At 40.0% G+C, this 21,793-nt stretch overlaps 1 protein-coding gene across 5 annotated transcripts in view; it reads left to right on the top strand.

The window, feature by feature from the left end:
• The window catches only part of mid2 (midline 2), a 230,590-nt gene that overhangs the window by 170,903 nt on the left and 37,894 nt on the right, over positions 1-21,793 (top strand). For all 5 annotated transcript variants that reach the window (XM_084719044.1, XM_084719045.1, XM_084719043.1 and 2 more), the window contains one exon: positions 14,333-14,440. In XM_084719044.1, the coding sequence (XP_084575170.1) occupies positions 14,333-14,440 (108 nt within the window). The remainder of the gene's footprint in view (positions 1-14,332; positions 14,441-21,793) is intronic.

Here is a 21,793-nt window from a genome sequence, read left to right as displayed (position 1 = left end):
GAGAAGTGCCCTCCAAGGTGACCAGTGTGCCTTCCAATTCAGTATATAAGTCACAAAATAAAGCCATCACAACTTTTGGTGCGCTGGTCCCCACCTGCATTTGGATTTGGATTTTTCCCCCCTGCCCCTCAGACAGCCTGAATACACCACTGGGAAAAGGTAAAAGAAAAGGAAGAGAAAGAACAGGGTTTGGAGGGCAAGCGGAGGAAGAGGAGAAGAGGATGTGAGTTTTAGCATGACAACCAGTGATCTTTTGACCGAAACAGATACAGGCATTGCACGGAAGAAAACGCTCAGCAATAACGCAATATAACACAGACTGGGGATAACAAAAAAAAAAGAGAGAGGTTTGGTGTAGTGAGAGAAGTTTGTGCAAAGTAAAAAATCTCTGAAGGGTTTTGAGCATGACCTGGATTCCTTCTCCTCCTTGTTTGCATCATATTGTATTGGTGCCAAAGATATGATCAAACACAGTGTGAATCAGCTTTCAGTGTGTCAGCACACACAGCGGCGGTGCAGGCCTGTTCTCCTGGGGTTCTCTTTGGGGAGTTATCTTCTCCTCGGTCTTAGAAAAGATGCATTCACTTGATGATGTGTAGGATGTTTCTTTCTTGCGAGGCCTCTCTCCTTATCGCAATATTTGGTGTAGGATTGTTAAAATCCGTTGCTGTGCTTAGTGACATTCAGAATAATTTTCAGCATTGAAAATGTTGAGCGAATGGCGTGACTGTTGAGCATTTGCGGTGATTGTTAAGGAGCTAACACACATCAGCGTTATCCATTCAGTGCCAGGTAGTTGGCTGGATATTAAAAGGCAGCGGAGAAGAGACTCAGTGAGGCTGTTTGGCAAAGAACATTTCCCAACAAAACACTTTCATACTGAATAGATGCTGATACAATGGCAACTGAAATTGAAAGCAGAGCCAAAGTAAAAGCTGAGATGATACTCATAGTTCAGGTTATCTGCATATTGTTTGTCTGCATTTTAAAATATGTTTAAGATGGTTTAGGATACTAAAATATGTTCAGATAATTTAATTAGTTAAAATCATTGAAAGTTAAGTGGATGGTGGAGTCTGAACTGCAGCTTTATAGTTATGGTGTGAACTCCTCCGTCCACTTCAGTGATTGTAGGACTATATTTTTTCTAGTTTTAGTTCTCGGAGTGGCTGGTCCTGTGTATAATGGAAACAGCGACAGTAATTGTGTCTGTCCAGGTCAAATTTATCACTATAAGCAGATGACTCTTATGACATTTTGGTTTGCTTGTTTGTTTATTTCCCATACAGATCACCATCTAATTGACATTTTTATATTTATTACAGTGGTGGCAAAAGTACACACAGTCTTTACTCAAGGAGAGGCACAGATAGTTGTGTAAAAGTTCTCTGGTAAAAGCAGAAGTACTGATTCAACTTCTTCAGTCAAGTGAAAGTTAAAAAGTAAGAACGGGCTTTGAAATGTCCTCAAAGTATAAAAATAAAAAGTAGCCCTCTGAAGGACATTTGTACCAGATATTTCTGTGCAAAGACAACTGAACCTCACATTTTCTCCGCAGCCTCTGTGTCTGTTGTCTCGTTGCACCTTTTTCTTGTGTCTTTTTTCATCTTGTTACATCAGTCATGCGTAAAATGCACTGATGGAGAGACGAAGGAATCATTTATGTGTTACTGTTGCATCCATTTAGACTGAAATTGATCTTGATGTTGGGAAGCTGGTGCGCAATGACACAAAATAAAAATAATCAATAATTCCCCTCAAAAGCATTAAAACTAAATTAACAAGCCCCTTTAAAAAGTGTAAGTAACAGAAGGTATAGATATTTGTGTTAAAATGTAGGGAGTAAAATTAACAGAAAAAATATGCATCTCTACTGTACTCTACTTAAGTACAGTAACAAAGTATTTATATTTAGTCTCTGCCCACCTCTGATTTATTACAGCAAAAATAATAATATAAAATTCAAATAATAATAATAAAAAGCTAGTACAGTTGTTTCAAATGCCGTGTCAGCCTCAGCAGCCATGCAGTTTCTTAAACACAATGTTCTGTTTGTCTAAATTGCTCAAACCAGTCTATGGAAATTTTGAAATTGTTCTCTCGCTGCCAGTTCTTCTGCTCTCTCTCTCTCTCACCAAGAGCCTGCTCAAGAGGGCATTACATGACCAGGCATCATCAGTCCCTGGACAAGGGCAGCTTCAACCACAGGCGCATTTGTTTTCCGTCTCCATCACCAGCAGACGAGTTCTCGTTGTTTGACTAGACAACACAAGGTAGCCTCAGAAACTCCAAGTTTGGCTGCTGCACCTCGTTGGCTTGTTTTTGGCAGTTTGTCATAAGCTTCGAGGAAGCTACGATTTTCATTGAGAGAAAAAGTCATCATTTCAATGTGCAAACGTTGGCAGCAGCAGAGGCAGGTGTGTTATCGCAAGGCATGGGGGTTTAATCTCTAGGAGCCTGGAGTCATAGGCAACTGCACTTTGCTTGAGGCTTAGAAGTGAAAACAAAACAGAATTAACCTACTGTAGTTAATTTTTTTTTTTCATATGTATGAAAAGACTCATAATGAACACTATGAGTGGACTATTTGGTTACTGTAAGCGAAACAGCAGTACAGGAATGTATTATATTACACCAGGGTGTAATGCAGACAATATGAGTTCCATAACCATCAAAAACACAGACACCTATCTTTCTTTTAAACTGATGTGAAGATGGTGTATTGAGGCGATGTACTGTAGTTCACAGTATGCAGCACCAGAGGTCAGTCTCTCTCCTGGTGGACAAGGCAGCTGCAGGTGAGCTGAGAAACATGGTGTCTGGAAGATTAAGTTACAAGGCCAACTACTGAAAATGAAAAATGCCTCTGTCCCTATTTGAGGCTGAGCAGAGGAAAAGGTGAGCATCGAAGTTGTCGGTCTAGCGGTAAATGTACAGTTGTTGTTTCGCAGCTGCAGGAATAGTGTTATAGTGATAAACTAGTAGTACTGTTTGCAGTGGATTTTACACAAATACTTTGATAATACCATATTCCCCAGTAAAATGTCAGAAAGGTCAGGAGATCTGAAAAAAACAGATACCACCAAAGTCTAGTTCTGTCCCAAGCTTTGGGATCCGTATAAGCATGTGACAACTGTATATACTTCATGCACATCACTGTCTGCAAAATCCTTCTCTCATTTTCTTCTTTCCGCTCTCACAACAATCAGTCAGTCTTTATTAATGTGCATCTGTTGCCTCATTGCTTATACTTTCAAAAATATGTGTTACCCACTTTATAAGCAAAATCCCTGCTGTGGTTTGTAAAGTTTGATAATGTGTCCCGAATTCATGCCGAGCACCATTTTGTAGCAGCACGAGTTTTTCCCTTCTTGTTCCAGTGGACATCTCAAAGGATGCATGCACACTTTTTTTGTTAACAACGTACAAATTTTAAGCAGATTTTCATGTAATTCCCAGGGAGCGTCGTCTTTTATTCTTACATAATACCCCCTTAAAGGCTGATGCACTTGAGACTGGAAACTTTGTCAGGGTTGTGAAGTTCTTGATTTTGCGTTTAACATCGCTCTCCTCTGAATTCATTTTGCAGCTTGACAGTTGATCAGATTCTCTGTCTTTCCATCGTGCTCTGCCCCACTTACCTCACTCTTAACTCTGTGTGTTTGTGCTTTCTCAGGCAGTGGTTCAGCTAACCCTCCTGAAACAGAGATCGTGTTGTGACGAGGCGTGTGCGCTCGCGGCTTTTTAATAAGGGCACTCCTTAATAAGGCCTAGGTTGCCTAACTCAGACGCTGTCTCACGGTGGGGCACACATCATCTAGACACAGCTAATGTAAAGTAAGCATTGTTTGAGGAAGCAGTAAAGCAACAGCCAGTTTCCCAACCCCTGGAATTGTGTTGCCAGGTGGGCGGAAACTAAATTAGCTCCCTGTTAAGGTTGTGAGCATGTGTGTATTAGGACTGATGGAAAAAGGAAAGAATCACATCAGACAGAAGCCCAGTGGGTTTTAATCTTCAGACATGTATGTATACTGATTAAACAATGAGCTTTAAGTCATTAGCCAAGACCTGTCTAGGTTTATGTACACTGAAGCTGATCCCACAGTGTGCAGAATATGAATCAGCTGTGTGGAGATGACTGTAATGCTGCATAATCCTCTGTATCAGGTCTCATCTCGCCTCTCTTTACCTTTCTGCCGGAGCATCAGTGAGATCAACTGGCTGCTGGTGTTGTTTGTCTTTGCTAGATTTTTAAAGCCATTTGTGGTTCCACTCTCAGGCGAAGATGAGGACATCAATGTGGTGGGATAATGGCATGTAATGAAATAAAATTATCGCTTTTCAAAGCGTAAAGTTTTTATGGCATTGTTATTCTTCCCATCTGTCGAGTCCATTCTTTTATATTTACAATGTTTTACCTACAGTGAAAGCGAAGACGATCTGTCAAGGACGCGGGCCATGGGCCCATGGCAGCCCTCAGACATAGATTGCGGTCCCCGAATCTGACACAAAGTATGTACATTATACAGTGTTTGAATTCCATCTCAATATTTTAACTTTAAATAGCATACATTTTATACACTACTTGGCTACTGCATCAAACTGTCCCTCCCTATCGAGCGTCAGGTTAGGAACATCAGCTGGAAAAGGCTACTGGTTGCAAACAGCTAGTGGCACCTTGTGAATGTAATGTGAATTATAAACATTTAAAAGATGGTGAATGTACATGTTTTTTCAGGCTGTTGAAACAAACAAGTGTTCTGCTCACCATATATATTTCACAGTGTTTAGTTGGGGTTTTTTGGTCTTAGACAGCTGCAACTAGTTGCACTGAAACTATATGTCAGCACTCACCATGCAAGTTTGGTACAACTCCGCATTTGCGTGTGATTCTGAAAAGGATTATGAAAAACAACCCCAAGTTTCCATCTGCAAAAGTTCTTCTTCTGTACACTATGGTTCATAGAAATATCCTCTTGTCTTTACAGTGAACAGCATTTTGTTGTCACTGTCATAATCACTCATATTTATTTTCTTGTATTTGTTGTTTCTTCCATAAACTTCTGTAACTCTGACCCAAACAGCTGATCTGCGGTGTAGCATGCGACACAGGCAGGTAGGAATACAGAAGTATTACAGTTAGAAAATGTAGTACCACTGTAAAGGGCTGTCTGACAGCAAGGTAGAGTGGTGGAAATATTCTAAATATTGCGTACACTTGAAAAGATATAGATTTTTTTAAGATTACATTTTTCTGCTGACCATGTCTGTTGTAGTACAATACTCAGCCTCCATGCTGGAACTTTTCTCTGCTTCTCCAGACTGGAGGTGTGCTGACCAGCATTTACTGCAGCTAATACACTGACCATAAGTACCTTATACAACCCCACTTCAAATAATCTGAACCTTTAAATGCCATTAAGAGACCAATCATAAATCATATAACATTTTTGTGAGCTTTCCTGTGCATCCGTCCGTCATATAGTGGCTCGATAAAGTGGCACTCAGTCATCAAAACTTTGAGAATCTCTGATGTGTGTGTTGTACGCACAGTAGTGCTTTAAGCCAAATGCTAACACCAGCATGCTAACATGTTCATATGCTCAGGTTATTTACCATGTTCATCATGTTAGTTTAGCATTTTAGTTTGCTAACATTTGATATTTAGCACTGAACGCAAAGTACAAGGGATGCTGAGGGAATTAGTTTTGCAGGAGTTTATCCACTGGGAACCATGCGTTCAAAATTTAAAGGTAATCCAGCTAATAGCTATTGGTATATTTCAGGCTGGATCAAAGCAGTTGACCTGCTGATGACAGACTGATGCTGCAATCAGTGGATCTTCTATGATAATATCCTTGATGATTTATCAGTGATTGATGTTATGTAAGTAAATCTGGTTAGCATATAAAAAGCCGGTCTTCAAATTCATCGGCAGTGAAGTACTTCCAATGATCACCTCTCTCTGACATAACATCCGTGATATATGCATCGCCATTGCATTTTCTTTTACTCTATTGCATCCATAAAGCCATTCTTCCTTGTTTTAGAGCGAGGTACCACTCGGGTGTCATAAATCTCTGGGAACTATCCCCGAATTTGTGGACAGCATCAGAGATAAAGCTGTCACACTGAATCCTTGCATCTGTTTGAGAAGATCACGTCTGAGAGAAAGAGCAAAAGGGGGGGGTCAGTGAGAAGCAGACAGAATGGGGACCAGGCAGACAAGAGTAGAATAGAAAAAAGAAGAAAAAGTACAGGGGTATAGGAGGCAGGAGAGGCTGATGGGAGTGGAATGAGCACAGAATTGATTCAAGATGTGAAGGTTTTGGTGTCAGCAAGAGGTTAACAGCTGTTCTAAACCTGGCCCAGTCTTCATTAAGTTGAATAGGAACCATTTTGGCTGGAGTAGGTCATTTTGGGAGCCATACATTGTTCAATTGTCGGTTCTTATTGCCTGCAGTTTGAACCCCAGGTGTCCACATCTTGGAGTTGGTGGGAGTGCTGTTAGGCTGTTTGCAAAATATGGCAAATGTGTGCATAAGCAAATCTAAAAGAATAATGTTCAGTGCATTAATGAGGTTGCACAAATGCACAAATGAGTTTTAACTAGTTTTTACTCTAGTTTTTAACTGCAGTTTGCTTATTAACATTAAATTACGATTTTTATGTCTCCATGCTGGTGGCAGCCTTTGCCAGAAGTATTATGTTTTCATCTGTCCATATGCAACACAATATCTCCAGAATGTCTTGAGCGAATTTCTTCAAACTTGTGCAGCCACAACTGGTGTAAAAAATATACTTAAGTAAAAGTACAAAGCATTTGTTGCAAAAACTACCCAGAGTATTAGTTACTGTTAACCCTTTATGTCACAAACACCTCTCCAATCTAGGGTTGCAAATTTTGTGTGTTTTTCTCAACCATTGGTTGAAAACAATTGGTAATCAAGTAATATAATTCTCTCTATATAAATACATATATCTCTGTGTGTTTGTGTTCTTTTTCCCATTTTTAGTCTTAGTTTAATTTTCCTTATTCAACAAATGAGGTTCAATTCCTGCCCTGATTAAATATCCGTGAATACATTTTTATTGGTTAAATTCTTAATGGCAGTTAATTGATTGATCATTAATTAATCATTAACATCCTTACATCAACTGTGTGCTGCCACAGCATTTTGTTTTGTTTTCAATCCAAATCTCCTGGTTTTCATTGGCCCATTTGTGATCAGATCACCTGATTGGTTACTAAAATGCAGATTAAAGGTTTGGATATAAATTCAAATTGTCCTCAGTATCTTGTAATGCATACTTAAGTTCAAGTAAAAGTACAGACTTGAAAATCTACTCACAAAAGTACAAGTACCCCTGCAAACTTGGCACGAATTTCTACTTGGACTCAAGAATAAACAGATTAGAATTTGGTGGTCAGAGGTCGCTGTGAGCTCACAAAACAAGTTTTTAGCCTTAACTCAAGATTTCATACGGTACTTATGACAAAGTTCTCACAAATGTTTCACAGGATAAAATGATGAAATGATGAAATTTTATGTACAAAAGGTCTAAAGCCAACTTCGCAGGAACTTCAAAATGTTCTGCATAAAAACTTGTGAGTGATGACATCTTGTTTCTCACTGGAAATTATTCACTGGAATCTTATCATATCAATAAAGCCAAAAAACTTTAACTGAATTCCTTTGAAATCTTAACTACATACATATGAGTCTGGACAGACATGCATGTTAATGCCAACTTAGCTGGTTGGCAGATGCATACAATGTCAATGCAGTAATTCTAGTTTTATTTTGTGATTTATTAATTTATGAACATTAAACTGTATTTTTTTTACAGTATTTTGTAAGACCCTATATGATCATGTTATTAAGACACAAGTCCACTGACAATCAGTAGCTGCTAATCTTTAGATATCTCCTAGCCCTATCATGACTAAAGATTGGACTGTGCGATTTAATAAAAATGATAATGTGCCCTGATGGCCTTCGGGTTAAGGTGTCAGCCACACCATCCCTGCTGGGATGGTGTGGCTGACACACATCATTAATGACATCATTTCCCATCTTTCTTTCAGTCATTTCCTGTCATCTTACCACTTTAAACTGTCTCACAAAGACGTGAAATGGCCCAAAAGATAATAATTATTAAAATCAATTATCTTTGGATGTAACGAGTCTTGTGCAAATGCAAAGTGTTGGAACGCTGGGGGGTCATCTTGAAAACCACGATATCTCAGACAGCAGGGGTCTGATTTTGTTGAAAGCCCAACTTATAATCAAACTTCTTAGAAAGAATAACTAAACCACAACTGAATAGATGTCTCATCTTATGTGATCTTGTCTGATTGGCTCAGAGTTGCCGTCTGCCTGTTGCGAGATTTATGGCAACAGCCTTTCACAATGTGTTTTTCTTACACTAATCTAGTACAACATTAGGCAGCCGTTAACCCCTCAAACTCTTTCTCTTTCATTAAAATCTCCTCTTAGGTCCCTTCGCCTTTATTAACACTGTGAGAGTATTTGCATATATATTCTGTATCTATTCATTCAATCACTTCCTACCATGAATTATTCAAATCCAAGGATTTTTTTTTCTTGGTTCACTGTTATGTCAAATTTTAGCCAAGACATCCTGTGAATCACTTTATACACCTGCCACAGTGGATGACTTGATTGATTTTTAAAATAAAGTTGTGTGGGTTTGAACAATGCAGTTCACACAAGATTCACAGTTTAAGAGTATAAATTGGGATTTGTTGTGTCAGAGTGGGAGGGTAATTTATCAGCGTTTGCCAGGTCTTGTGATGTTATTGTGGTGCTGCAGCTCTGACAGTTCTTGTGACAAATACACATGACGTTATCATCGTTAAAACTCACACACACTGTTCATTTATCTGGTGTTAACAGATTTTCTCAAAATCACAGCGTAGTGAGAGATTATGTTGTAATGTGAAATTACAATATCAGGGGAGTTTAAGACTTTCTCCTCATTTTGAGTCGAGCTCACCTCGGTGTGATTGACAGCACCTGAGTGACTGGCACTCTGCTTGGCAACACACATCAGCGCCGTCATTATTTGCTGAAACAGCACAGTGTGGGTGGTGAATGGTGACTGTCAGTCACTTGAAGCCAGAGGAAAAACTGCGGCTGCATAGCTCATTTTTATTTCATTTTGGCGTGTAAGTAATACAGTGCTCATTTCCGCAGTATAAAAATATGGCTGAATAAATTGAAACCTGACATAATGCGGGAGCTGAACTCGGCTTAATGATGTATGGGAGCACGTGCTCGATGTAACCCTCCAATAAGAGAACCAGAGGTGGAAGTTATTCTTCCTGAATCAGGTTTGTAATGGACAAATGTTTTGATTTAATGATTCTGCTGACACTCGGCACTCTGTGGGCATCATAATGATCTATTAGATGGGCTTATTCAATACTATTCAGTTGGTAATTATGTCTGCATTTCATCTCCTCACCTAATAGAGTGTAATTATGGCTGGTGGTGCCAACATGTGGCTGTGATATTTGTTATTTTATATTATTTCATTTGTCTTCATGAGATAATGAGTGGATGCACTGAATGGGGTGCACTTAAATGTCAGCTGCATAACATAATATAATCCCAATTAGTTTGTGAAATAATGTAATTATAAATATTACTGGCCATTATTGTTGAGAAATTGGAAAATAAGATCATTTTATTAAACTTTCCAGCATCTTAAAGTGATAGTTCTAATTATTTGAAGCGGGTTTGTATGAGATACTTTTCAATAGTGTGTGTGATGGCAGCCCCCCATTTGGAGAAACAGAGAGGAGTACCAGGACGGACATTAAACAGTGAAGTGATGTGGACAGGCTCAGCAGCAAAACCTATTTCAGCTGTTTAAAAAAAAGGTCCAACTAGAAGAATCAAAGCCAGTTTAAGTGTACACTATGTTTAGACTATTTTTACCGCTTTACCTTCCCATCAGTCAGCCTTTTCTGACAGAAGTTGAGAGAGCTGCTTGACTATTCCTGTTTCACCAAGGTCACACAATAACACAAACAAACTAACCGATTGTGGGAGCAGTCTTGGTTATTTGGAGAAAGCAATATTAAGCTTACATAACAGCGATTTCCAATTGGAAAAAGGCCGACTGAAACTAAGGTAAAACAGTAAGAATATTCTAAATATAGCATGCACTCAAACTGATATTAATTTTTGGTCGGATCTTTTTCAAGTGGCTAAAATACATGTTTCTGCTGATTTCGTCCTGCTCAGTCTCTATGCTGGTATTCCTGTCAGCTCTCCTAACTGGAGGTGTGCTGACCACCATCTGCTGTAACTAATACACTGACTATTGATGAGTCACACAACCCCACTTCAAATCCACACTATCCCTCTACATTAGCTTCAAGACTGTTTGTAGCTTATCTGTCCGTCTGTCCGTCTCAGACAGTGTTTTCATAGTCTTTTGGATAGCAGTCGGAAAGTCTCTGTAGATGTTCTTCACATAGTCCAATAATAGACCTATACTTTAACATGGGGTTGGCACTGTGATTTCAGTGCACCTGCAGAGGAGCCTGATGAATAGGGAGATGCGCAGCAGGTGACAGTGTTTGTGTAGCAGGGACTGGATAATAATGTCAGGAGCTGGCAGAGGAGCAGGAGGAGGTGAAAGAGTAGGAGGACGGAGATGAACGTTGTTTCTGTAACTCTTAGCTGCCAAGTTGTAGTTGTAATTCACAGCGATTCTGGGGGGCTGCATTTATCCTGCTTAATTACTAACCTGCAGTCATAAGATGCCTCTTTACAATTAATTGTGTGTTTGCGTGTGTGTGTGTCTGCGTGCATGTGTGCTCATGTGTGTGAATTATGAGTCTTAAGTGGATCTGTGTGTTGTAATGAGCTTTTGGAGTGATGAGTGGAACTTTGTTGTGGGGATAAGTAGATTGATCGTCTGCAGCACGACACAAAGTCACAACTCTGTAACATTTAGGGATGGAGAACTAATAAAGAGAATGTCAGTAAGACAATGTGCTGCCATCTTTCAAAGCAGGGGTGCCTACACTTTTTTCTTGAAGTGCCAAAGCTGAAACTTTATGGTGAGTCATAGGCCAAAAGCATAAACCTATCATACTGTAATGTTAACAAGAATGCCAAGTTCCCTTGAATGACTGACTTACTGCACAAAGTGTCAAACTGGTTGCCTTATTAATATTTAACGAGGCTCCACATATTTAAGAAGCATTTTACCTCACAGAATAAAACAGAATATCACAATTTGTATTGGAATTTTAAAATTTTTATTTGTTTCTCACTAAAAACATCTGGTTGACCAAAAATGAACCTTCGGTGAGCCAACTTTAGCCCACAGGCTCCACTTTGGCCAGCCCGTTTTTAAGATATCAAATGACATTATTTTTATTCGTAAAAAGTACAGAGACAAATTGTGCAGGTTTTAGTCTTGTTCACTTTTTCATCATTCAAATGAGCATATAAGTGTTTTTGTTCGTGCTTGAGGGCATACTAATGTAGGATTTTCCTCAGAAACAATTTATTGACTCATAAAAATAATACCAATTGTCAACCATCACCCACCAAGAATATGTGGTGCCATCTGTACCATCAGAGACACTGTATTTTCTTGTATTTTGCTGTGTTTGGGACGTTTGTAGGCTTCAGCCAGTTTGACAGTGGTTTGTAGCCCCCAGCCAATACAAATTATGAGGTCGAAGTTCTGTAAAACATAGCGACCAAGAGTTACTTTAAGAGTTATTTTTTTGTAAACATTAAAAACTTGTGTGTTGTATTCTCTTCCATCTAAAAGAAACAGTCCAGATGTTTGTATTGTAACCTTAGCCTTAACCTTGTATTACCTTTGTATTGAATTAATAATAAATATGTCTTCATAGTTCCGGGTTACCTGTTGTTCAGGGGGGACTTTAATTATTGACACACACAACACACATTGGCGATGTAGCTGCAAACTCCAGGCAAAGCATTGATAGCTTTTGTGCAGGGGACTGAGGGAGGGCCTGCCACTGTGGGTGTGTATTGACTGTGCCCTGTTTTAGTCTGTATAGAGAATAAATGTGCAGATCCTCATTCCTGGTGTGAGGGGTGTTCTTCAGTCTATGAGCAACCATTCTGCACAGGATGAAGGTTCGCCTCGGCTGTTAACACAAAAGTCAGCAATGTGCGGAGGTGTCGGTGTGTTTACTTGCGCTTTTGAATGTAACTGCTGTGAAACAATCAGAAAATAACATTTTATTTCTCGTATTGTTCCCGCTAATGGCATCCCTTATTTCGTTCGCTCACTACCTCACTTGTTCATTGAGCCAAACGAGGCATTTCAGGCAGCTCAGGAACAGTGTTTTCTGTAGGAGTGAGTAACTCCCTTTGGCGAGGGCTTTGGTCTCTGTGACTCTGCAGACCTTTTACATGCACAAAAAGCTATATAACACGTGTAACACAAAGGAGAAGCCAGAAAGGGTAATATGGCCACTTTAAAGTAATCTTTGCATCACTTCAAGTTTGACACAGCCAGTCAGAGCAGTAAGAGGGTCCTTCCTCACAGTGCATTCTCTGGTGCATTACAGTATGAGGGTTGCCTGCTCAGCAGTACTCTTGCTACAGTCGGTGCACTGCAGAAAACACTCACCAGCACTTTTGTGACAACAAACACCACAGCAGCTAGTGAAGCAGTTAAAGCAGCAGTGTTGTTTGTGATTTTTGTGGCCTTAGAGGCTATCCTTGACGGTTGGTGGAATTCCTCCTCTCCACTGCGGCTTTTCTGGATTGTTCTGAAGCTGCCAGTTTGAGTGAAAACTTCCCACAGTCATCACACTGGGTTGTTTTCTTTCGAGTATGTTCTGGAGTAAATCTGTAATTTCTTTGGTTTAGTCTGAATTGGCTTCTGTGAACAAAATAGTGGAGACTCCTGTCATCACTGTGGAGGAGTTCCACTCACAGCACAACTTTGTGGCAACTTTATCTGAGATGGAACAGGGGAACTTTGTACATCCTTATGTCAGTGCACAGCAAAACTTCTTGGAGCAGACAGAGCAGTGATAAGGTTTCTCTCTGTGCAGCCAATCATAGCACCAAGTGAAGTTTCTGCCTCATTCACAGCAGCTACACGGTTTCTAACTCACATACTTGTGTTTGCAGACCTTTAGATTAAATTTACTGGTGGAATAGGAATCACAGCCAACTGAGTGGTAAACAAAACAAAACGTTTATGTATTTATTTTTTCATTTGAACCCCTGCCTTCTCTGTAGGTGTAGGTGTAATCATAATTGCATTTTACAACTGGGAAACCTGTTGGTAGTGGTTCAGCATTTCAATTCAGCAAACACCAATAATGTGTCTGAGTAACACCCCTCCACCCACACAAGTTTGAAGTTGGCTGTGCATTTAGTGTTGGCCTGAGACAGTGAACTGATGAGTTGCCTTGGCAACTTTGGTCCTAAAATAATCACAGAATCTATTAAATTGGCATGGTGTAAGCAAATTCAGTCTTTGAATTAATGAGTGTCTACACAGACTCTTTTTTGGGAGATTTTTAATTAAGACTTGAATATTCCAGCAATCTTCGACCCATTTTTGGCTCATAATGAATGAAATAAACATGTTTTAGAAAAGAGGTGTAACTATGAATTTCATGCAGCAGTTTCTCAGTATATGATAGCGTTTCCTGTATAATAAAATATCACTGTAACATACAAGAATGAGAGGTGGTTTTAATAAAGCAGCAATGTACCCATTTTTATGAGCCGTGATAGACTTTCCCTCCAGCAAGGGAGAGAAATTTTTAAGAGTAAGAAAAATGAAATTACAACTACTTCCTACTTTTTTGCTCTTTTCTTATCACCCACAATGCCTAATCTATGTTTCTTTACCCCTAAATGAATGTATGCTTTGTAACAGAAAATGATTTATTGTCTTTTCCATAATATAATGAAGGGTGGTAAATCATTTACTCATCACAAATTAATCCTAATCCAGGTGCACATTTTTGTGGTTTTCCTCACATGTAGAATGCATAATGAAAGAGTGAATAGAAAAACAAATGACGTGCTTTGTCTGTAGGTGATATGACTCATCAAGGCTGACAATCCAGAAATCTCCCTACAAACAAAGAAGAAGAAGGTTTAGCTCATATTGTTTTTTTTTTACACAGGCATAATAAAATGTAACATATGGCCAAGTTGATTTAGTGTGTGCTTGTGCAAATGTGTGCTTGCCTAAGCAGCCCTTTTTTTGGCCTGACACGAGACATCTTGTGGGATCTCGCAGTCATGTTCTGATGTGTCCCTCCTTCTGTCTCCAGGTGAACACAGCCATGCATGAAGCCAAGCTGGTGGAAGAGTGTGACGAGCTGGTGGAAATTATCCGTCAGAGAAAACAGGTCATCGCTGTGAAGATCAAAGAGTCAAAGGTAAAGAATTCCCTTTATACTTTTTCAGTTTCAGGTCTACCTCAAGAAAGATTTACATTCAGTTGAAGCCATGGAAATCTATAGATCCAGCACGTTTGAAGCTATATTGACTGATTTATGGCCATTAAAGGGAAAAAGTGTGTAGGATTTAGTGGCATCTAGTGGGCTTTTAACACTGTGCTTAGACCCTGGCTAAGAGATCTGTTAACCCCAGGCTAAGATAGCTTTCACACTTGCACAAACCTGGAACATTCCAGAGTTGGCTAATCCTGACTTTAGCTGAGGGCTTGCTGGCTCTGCTCCAGAGCAGGATTAGCCCTGAGTTTTTCAGATTATCACCTGAAAATCATCTAAACCCAGGCCTAAAAAGTGCCAGTGTGAAACAGGGCTATAAGAGCGCAGCACTCACAGAATATTGTAAAATGTTCACATCAGTTGCTGTACCAACAGACACATACAGTGACCCAAGGCTAGTAGAAGTGCAGAGTGAATCATATGGCCCTGTGCTTAGCTTAACCCCAGTTTAACAATCTGTGTGTGAAAATGGGTTTAGCCCAAGTTTAACTCTTAGCCCAGGGCTTAGAAAATGCAGCGTGAAAAGCCTTTAGCAATGAGCTTGCGTATTGCAAACACCCTGTCTCCCCCACCCCCTCTCCCTTCCTAGCATGTAGGAGAACCTAGGGTAACCTTAAAAAAGCCCTCAGTATTTGGTTTGTCTGTTCTGAGCTACTGTAGAAACATGGCAATGCAAAGCAGACTTGTGGATGAGGACTGGTGCCCTCTGTAGAGATAAAGCGATTCATTCTAGGGTACCAAAAACACAGTTACTCTTATTCTCAGGTGATTACACACTAATGAAAACAAACTTGTGAATATTATATTTCATTTCTGCTCTAATCTGCCAATAATCCCACTAAATGTTATACAGTGAAACTTTAAGGGGAAGAAAGACAAATCACAGAAAACAAGAATGCACACAAAAAGTGTTAACATTACATACTACACTATCATCCTCTTAGAGTTTCTTGTCACCTAATGAATATAAATCAGGTACAGTAATTTACCAAACTTTTGGCTCTGTTTGTTGGTCCCCCTATTGCACATTTTGGTAGCAAATGCGCTCCTAGTTCATCAGTCACCAAAACAGGAAGAGAAAACATTTTTAACCACACATACAATGACATTAGTCCAGGTGACAGCGTCCACTACCCCTTTGAGGTGTACCACAGAGCAGATGTTCGGTCGGCACCAGAGTTCAAGACCAGCAGTCACACCAACCCAAACAAACTGCGCCAAGGGGTTCAACGCTCCGGGGTTCGGTTCAACTGGACTAAATAATCCTGATGTGGACCCACTCAGAGGTTTATAACAGGCAGAAGTGAAGTTGAATTTCACATTACATTGTTTAATTTATTGTACATCAATTCAGTTACGTCTCCCTGCCATCTGAAGCTGTCAAATCACCAAATGCATCTTTAAGAAACTCAGCTCTGGGTCACAGTCCACTGGGAGAGAGAAATAGCACTTTTTTTACAAGAGAATGAATTTGAGAGTAGTGGTGCTGTAGACTGAATATACCCTCCCGCCCCCTTGTTTACCCAAACACACATCATATGGATGCTGTAGGAGAAATGGAAAAGACAAGTGTGGAAAAAGAGAGAACGGCGACAGCCTCTCCCGCATGTGGGCAGCCAACCTGAATGTGTGTGGAAAGAATCTGAGATGGCAGCAGAAGACTGTCCTGCTGCTGTTTCAAGGAGAGTTCAGGACTTACTGTACAGACGTGTGTGTGCTTGGGGTTTCGGGACAGAGGTGAACTCTGAATCTCACCCAACCAGAGGTGAAATTTTAAGTGCTTGTGGAAGATCCTCTAAGGCAGCAAAAGAGCTTTGTCGAGACATGAAAGATTTCCAAACACTGAACACAAGGACCGAAGTACGTATGTGCGTGTGTGTGTGTGTGTGTGTGTGAGAGAGAGAGAGAGAGAGAGAGTGTGTGTCCACAGTGATTGCAGACAAAAAGCAAGGCTTGTTCTCCTGAGAGTCTGGGTCTGTAAAAGGCTGTCTAGCAGAGGCTAGAGGAGTGAAATGCAGGAGACGGAGGTAAGGTGGAAGAACACATAAAAAACACCAGAGGAGCGCTTGATTGATGTCAGCCTGCAGGTGATGTGTTCATATTTGAGGCTGTTTACGGGTCAAGAAAGATTAATGAAATGCACCTTGAGTAATTCAAATAATCATGGGTGTGTTAAAATGGATTTTTGCCTGAGAGGAGAGGAGACCGTTAAAGGTCAGGTAAACGCACGTCGTTTCAGGCATTTCAAAAAACGAGTCATGCTGTGGTTTTTCTGGTAAGGACAGCGAAGGGAAGCGAAATGCTCAGAGGTGACTCTGCAACAGAATAACAGGATTATGCAGACATGATCATGGTGAGCAGAGCCGTGCAAGGTGCTCCCATCCCCTCTCGTTCTCTCTCACACCTCCTTTTAATGAGCTCTGCCTCTCTCTGAGGAGACTCTGCTGTCATGCCTAATCTCTTCCGGCCCAAACAAAACACGCAGTATTCCCACATGTTGTGGTGTGTGCAAGTGCGTTTTTATCATGTGTTTATGTGTGACGCTGCCTGTCTTACATCCTTCCTTTCCTCTCTTTGTCATTCTGAAAACAATTTTAACTCCTTTTAGGGCAGTAATGATTAACAACTCCAATCTGTTAGAAGTTGTGAAAAAAATCTCTTCATTTCTAAAAAGTAGCCAGTATGTCATTTTTATCCTCAGTTTAGAGATTAATGGCTGGTAAAGACTGTCCTCACCAGACAAACAGCATTAAGGCATGCTGTTTGCATTGACCTGACAGTGATCTCTTGTTGTTATGACCATTATGGCTGCTGTCTCTCAGAAGGAATGGCAGAAATATATGACATCGTTAAACCTCTTAGGGTGGAGATCAGGGTAGACAGTATGGTGTGCAAAGCATGTGGCTCTGTACACATTCAGTTTCCTGCTTACAGTCAAAGTTGGTTTCTATTAACCATAATCATTTAAAATCACTTGGGGAATATGTTTATTTGCTTATGAGAGATGAGAGTTACATGAGGAGATTGATGCTACTTCCATGTCAGCACATAAAATCAATTTATATAGCTGGATTCTGGTTAGCTTAGCTTAGCATAAAGACTTGAAACTGGGAAACAGCTAGCCACGTTCTATTTAAGATAACAAAATCCACTAACCAGCATTGTTTAACACTTTATACTGTGACTTGTTTGATTAATCCGTACAGAAACTCTAGTGTAAAAACAGCAATTTGCTGTTTAACAGGGGGCTATTTCTTGGCACACCAAAATCAAAAAATATTTTTTTCCCTCCTATCTATAGTGCTATTTGTCAATCTGGATTGTTTCTACTCAGGATGAGAGGCTCGTGCTCTTGACAGCATGGGATGTAGGCATTTATGCCATCATTAGCTGAGCTGTAACGTTCGTATCTATGAGCTTGCCGGTATGGTTTGTGGGTGTAGTTCAGCAGAAACAAAATAGTTCCTACATGAAACTGCTCACAGCAAGTTCTGTGGATTATTTTGAGTAACCGGGTCATGATTTCTGAAAGCAGACATTGCTGTTGAGTTTTTGAAATAGATTTTTTTTTTTGAGCACCACAAGTCGAGTGCCATCTAGTTCCATTATATTGGTGAGGGAGACATTTCTATAGCTGATTTCTCCAAAAATCTGCAACTCACACTAAAACAATCAAGATGGATAAATTATAGAAAAGGTAAGAGGAAAAACTGTATTTTTTATTTGGGGGTGAAATTAATTAACTACTGCTTATCTGACAGAAGTGAGGTCAGTGGTTATCTATGAAGGCAGCTAGTTTTCAACTTAAGGAAGTACGTACTAATTAACAAACTTAATTTCATAAAGCCAAAACAATAAACAAAAAACAAGACAAGATTTTATGATGTGTGACTTTATCTGCTATTGGATTATGAGAGAAAGATTAATCAGATTTGTCACATAGTGTAACACTATTTCAGGTTTAGCTGCCAACTTGAGAGCACTTGTAGCAGAGATGTTAAGAGAGGGCAAATGAGTGAAATTGAGTGAGTGAGTTGTCATTGTGCTCTTGTGTGGATAATAGCAAGCACACATAAACGATTCACAAAATAATGCTCTAAGTTTGTAATTCAGTAGTGCTTTAGGTTTAGTACACCTCAGCAACCTTAAAACCAAGTGTTTAAAGGGAGTCATGCAGCCTCAGCAGAGTGTTTCAGCCTTGTTTCGTGAGCATAGAGCACTGAGGACCAAACTACTGCATATTACTAATGGACTTGTATTACTATATTTACATTATGATTGAATAGACTGTTATATTTCAGCTTTAAAGGAGGCAGGTATTCAGACGAGGCCAGAAGCCCACGCACACACACACACACAACACACACACACACCACACCACGTTGTCCATTATTCTGAGAGAGAGGGAATAATCATCTCTAAAATTGTTGTTTGCGGCATATGTTGCCAAATAATAACCCATCCATTAAACCCGTCTCGCTTGTACTCTGTGTGCGGTCAACAACCTGCTCAAATGTCGCTTACAGTGACAACAGATTATGGTGGACTTGGTGGACGAGCAGCTAAGACGTCAATTGAAAACTCCATTAAGTCGCCAGCTTAGAGCGGTTTTCTAAGCAGGAGCAGCTTTCCCAGCAGTGGAAGCGAGTGCACATTAGATACTGTTTTGATTCTTTGAGAGCTTTTGATGACAAGCTCTTAACCGATTGCCACCCAGTATGTTTTTTTTTTTCTCTCTTTCTCTTATTTGCATAATTCAAGCCCTGCAAGCACCAATGTGTTGCTGAAAATATAGATGACTAATCCTTTAAGGGCACTCATCATTTCAAATGTTTCTGCTCTTTTTTAGTTTTATTTAGTGTTTAGAGATTCAAGTTGTCAGCTGTTGCTGAAAGTACGCTGATTTCAGGCAAAGAAGTGGCTTTACTTTGCTGTTTGCCATTTAAAAGTTCACTGAGGTTTCATTTAATCATCATTGCTGAGGCACACTCGCCACTAAAGCCCGTATTTTATTCTGCAGCTCACCTTTCGCTGACAGTCTTGAGGCTCATGAGCAGCCTGTGTTATTTCCTGTGGAGAGTTTCATCACACTAAGTTCATTTGAGGAATCAGGATGTGAGCGGTAATGATGATAAATGGATTACTTTAATTTTAAATTAGCATAGAATGGCTTCCTTATGGTCAGTCGGAAATTATATTACAGCACACCCACTGACAAACTGCAGTCAAACAGATTTAAGCACAAAACCTTGTGTGTTTGTGTTTGTGTGTCAAGAGTCTGAACCCTTGATCTGACTGACTGACCTGTTTCTTGATCTGCACAGCATGACTGTTTGTAATAAAGTTCAGTCAGTCAATTAATATGGGGATTATGGGCTGTTCCTTTCTTGCTTTGTTTTTTAGGGAGTGGTATCCCTCCAGCTGCCTGTGCTGGTACATCTGAAACAAGGGCTACAAGCAAATATTGATCATTGACTAAATTATTTGTGTAATGACTGAAAAATCTGAAGGCCATCAGTCATTTTGACAGTTTAATCTACCATAACGTTCAGTAATTCACACACATCACTGTCAAACAGAGTGCATCACAGAGGTAACTAAATCTATCATGAAAAGATTCCCCTCAGAGCATGTGGGCATCATCGCTGACCTCGACGGTGCTTAAAACACAATCTCATAATCTGTGTGCTGGCAGCACAGTGAAGAGTTTCACGCTGGAGGCACTGGAGCATGTCTGTGGCCACTACAGGTCATGGAGGGGTGCCGCTGGTGAAGTGAGTGCTTGCAGGATCAGGAAATCCCACGTTCAGAGAGTCATTGTGAGATACATCTTTCATATTTGCCTGTTTAGGCACAGTGGCTGCTGTGCTTTAGTGCCTTCCGCTGTCATTGTAAAAAAAAAAAAAAAAAAAAAAAGATTTTTCTACTTCGTGTGGTGTTGACATGAAAGTGGCTGCATGGTCGATGTCTCTTTTCATATTTTCTCTCCATGCCCTTATAAATAATAATCTATTGTGAACAAGTTTTGAAAATTACATTTCTCAATATCATTAAAGGTTGAAAGCTGAAAATTACGGACAAAATTAGGGGTTTAAGAAGATATTGATCAACATGAGCATTGCATTATGATGTATTGTGATACCATATCAATTCTCAAGAACCCTGTATTGAGATATTGTCATACATGCAAAGATTATTGGCAGTGGTTTAAAACTGACAGCTAGATAGCAGTGTTGTTATCTAGCTTCACTATTCTGATTGCTTAAAATGGTAAAGTTTTTAAACGTGGTGGTTTACCGAATCGCAATATATTCCATTATATTGAAACGTTAACCCCTGTATCATATAGTCAGATTGTTGCTAATACACAGCTCTAGTAATAATGGGTCATAACAGACCTTTTCAGACCTTGCCCTAATGGACAAGCAAAAAGTCTCACCCAGTGGTTCCCAGACTGAGGGGCGGGCACCCCAGGGTGGCACAGAGTTACTGCAGGGGGGTCGTGAATGACCAGAGCTGAATGAATATGATCCTTTAATTCAAAACTTCAACTTGTATCACTTTTTTTTATCAGTTGCATCCACAATTATTGTTAATGCTTGATAATAATTGTGACATGAGGGGGGCATGAAAGCTTTTAGCTTCTGAAGGGGGGTAAGAAAAAGTCTGAGAACCACTGGTCTAATGCAACCTCTGATCTGAAACATGCACCACTGAGTGTATGGAGATTTCTTTACTAGGCAGCAGCAGTGTGACTGTGGTTTGGTTTGCAGCAGTCTTCCATCCATTTTGCTCATCTTTTTCTCAGTGTTTTGCTTTTTAATAGACAAACATGGACACTACAAATGTACAAATGTATGACAGAGAAGCATCCTGTACCCCCTGCCCTGACTGCAACAATGTAATATGTTGTTCACCTCTGCCCTGCCATTATGCAACGTGCTCATGAGGTCAGTCTCAGAATAAGGATTCAGTGAGTTTGTTTCAACTCTGACCCCGTGACCAGGACTTTGTCCTCTCTGCTGCATTCTTGGTGTCTTCCTGTCTCTGTGTTTTCCTGTCAATATGTCTGTGGAATCTAGAGTGTGTGACAGCTGTCACGCACAAGCTGACAGAAAAGACTGTGAGGAGCTTTTCTGGAGTTTGGGTTGTGTTTTTGGCTAAACTCAATGTAGAATGACATCCTAATGCAGATTTTTCATCTTCCTTTCATCAGGTCCACACATAAGCTGTGATAATGTCCTCTGGTCACTGTTTCTGCAAGTTAAATTAATTTTG

The sequence above is a fragment of the Lutjanus erythropterus genome, chromosome 5 (assembly GCF_056507025.1).
Source record: "Lutjanus erythropterus isolate fLutEry1 chromosome 5, fLutEry1.hap2, whole genome shotgun sequence".
Lineage (NCBI taxonomy): Eukaryota > Metazoa > Chordata > Actinopteri > Lutjaniformes > Lutjanidae > Lutjanus > Lutjanus erythropterus.
The sequence above is the reverse complement of the archived record's forward strand: the minus strand, read 5'-3'. Positions and strand labels throughout refer to the sequence as shown.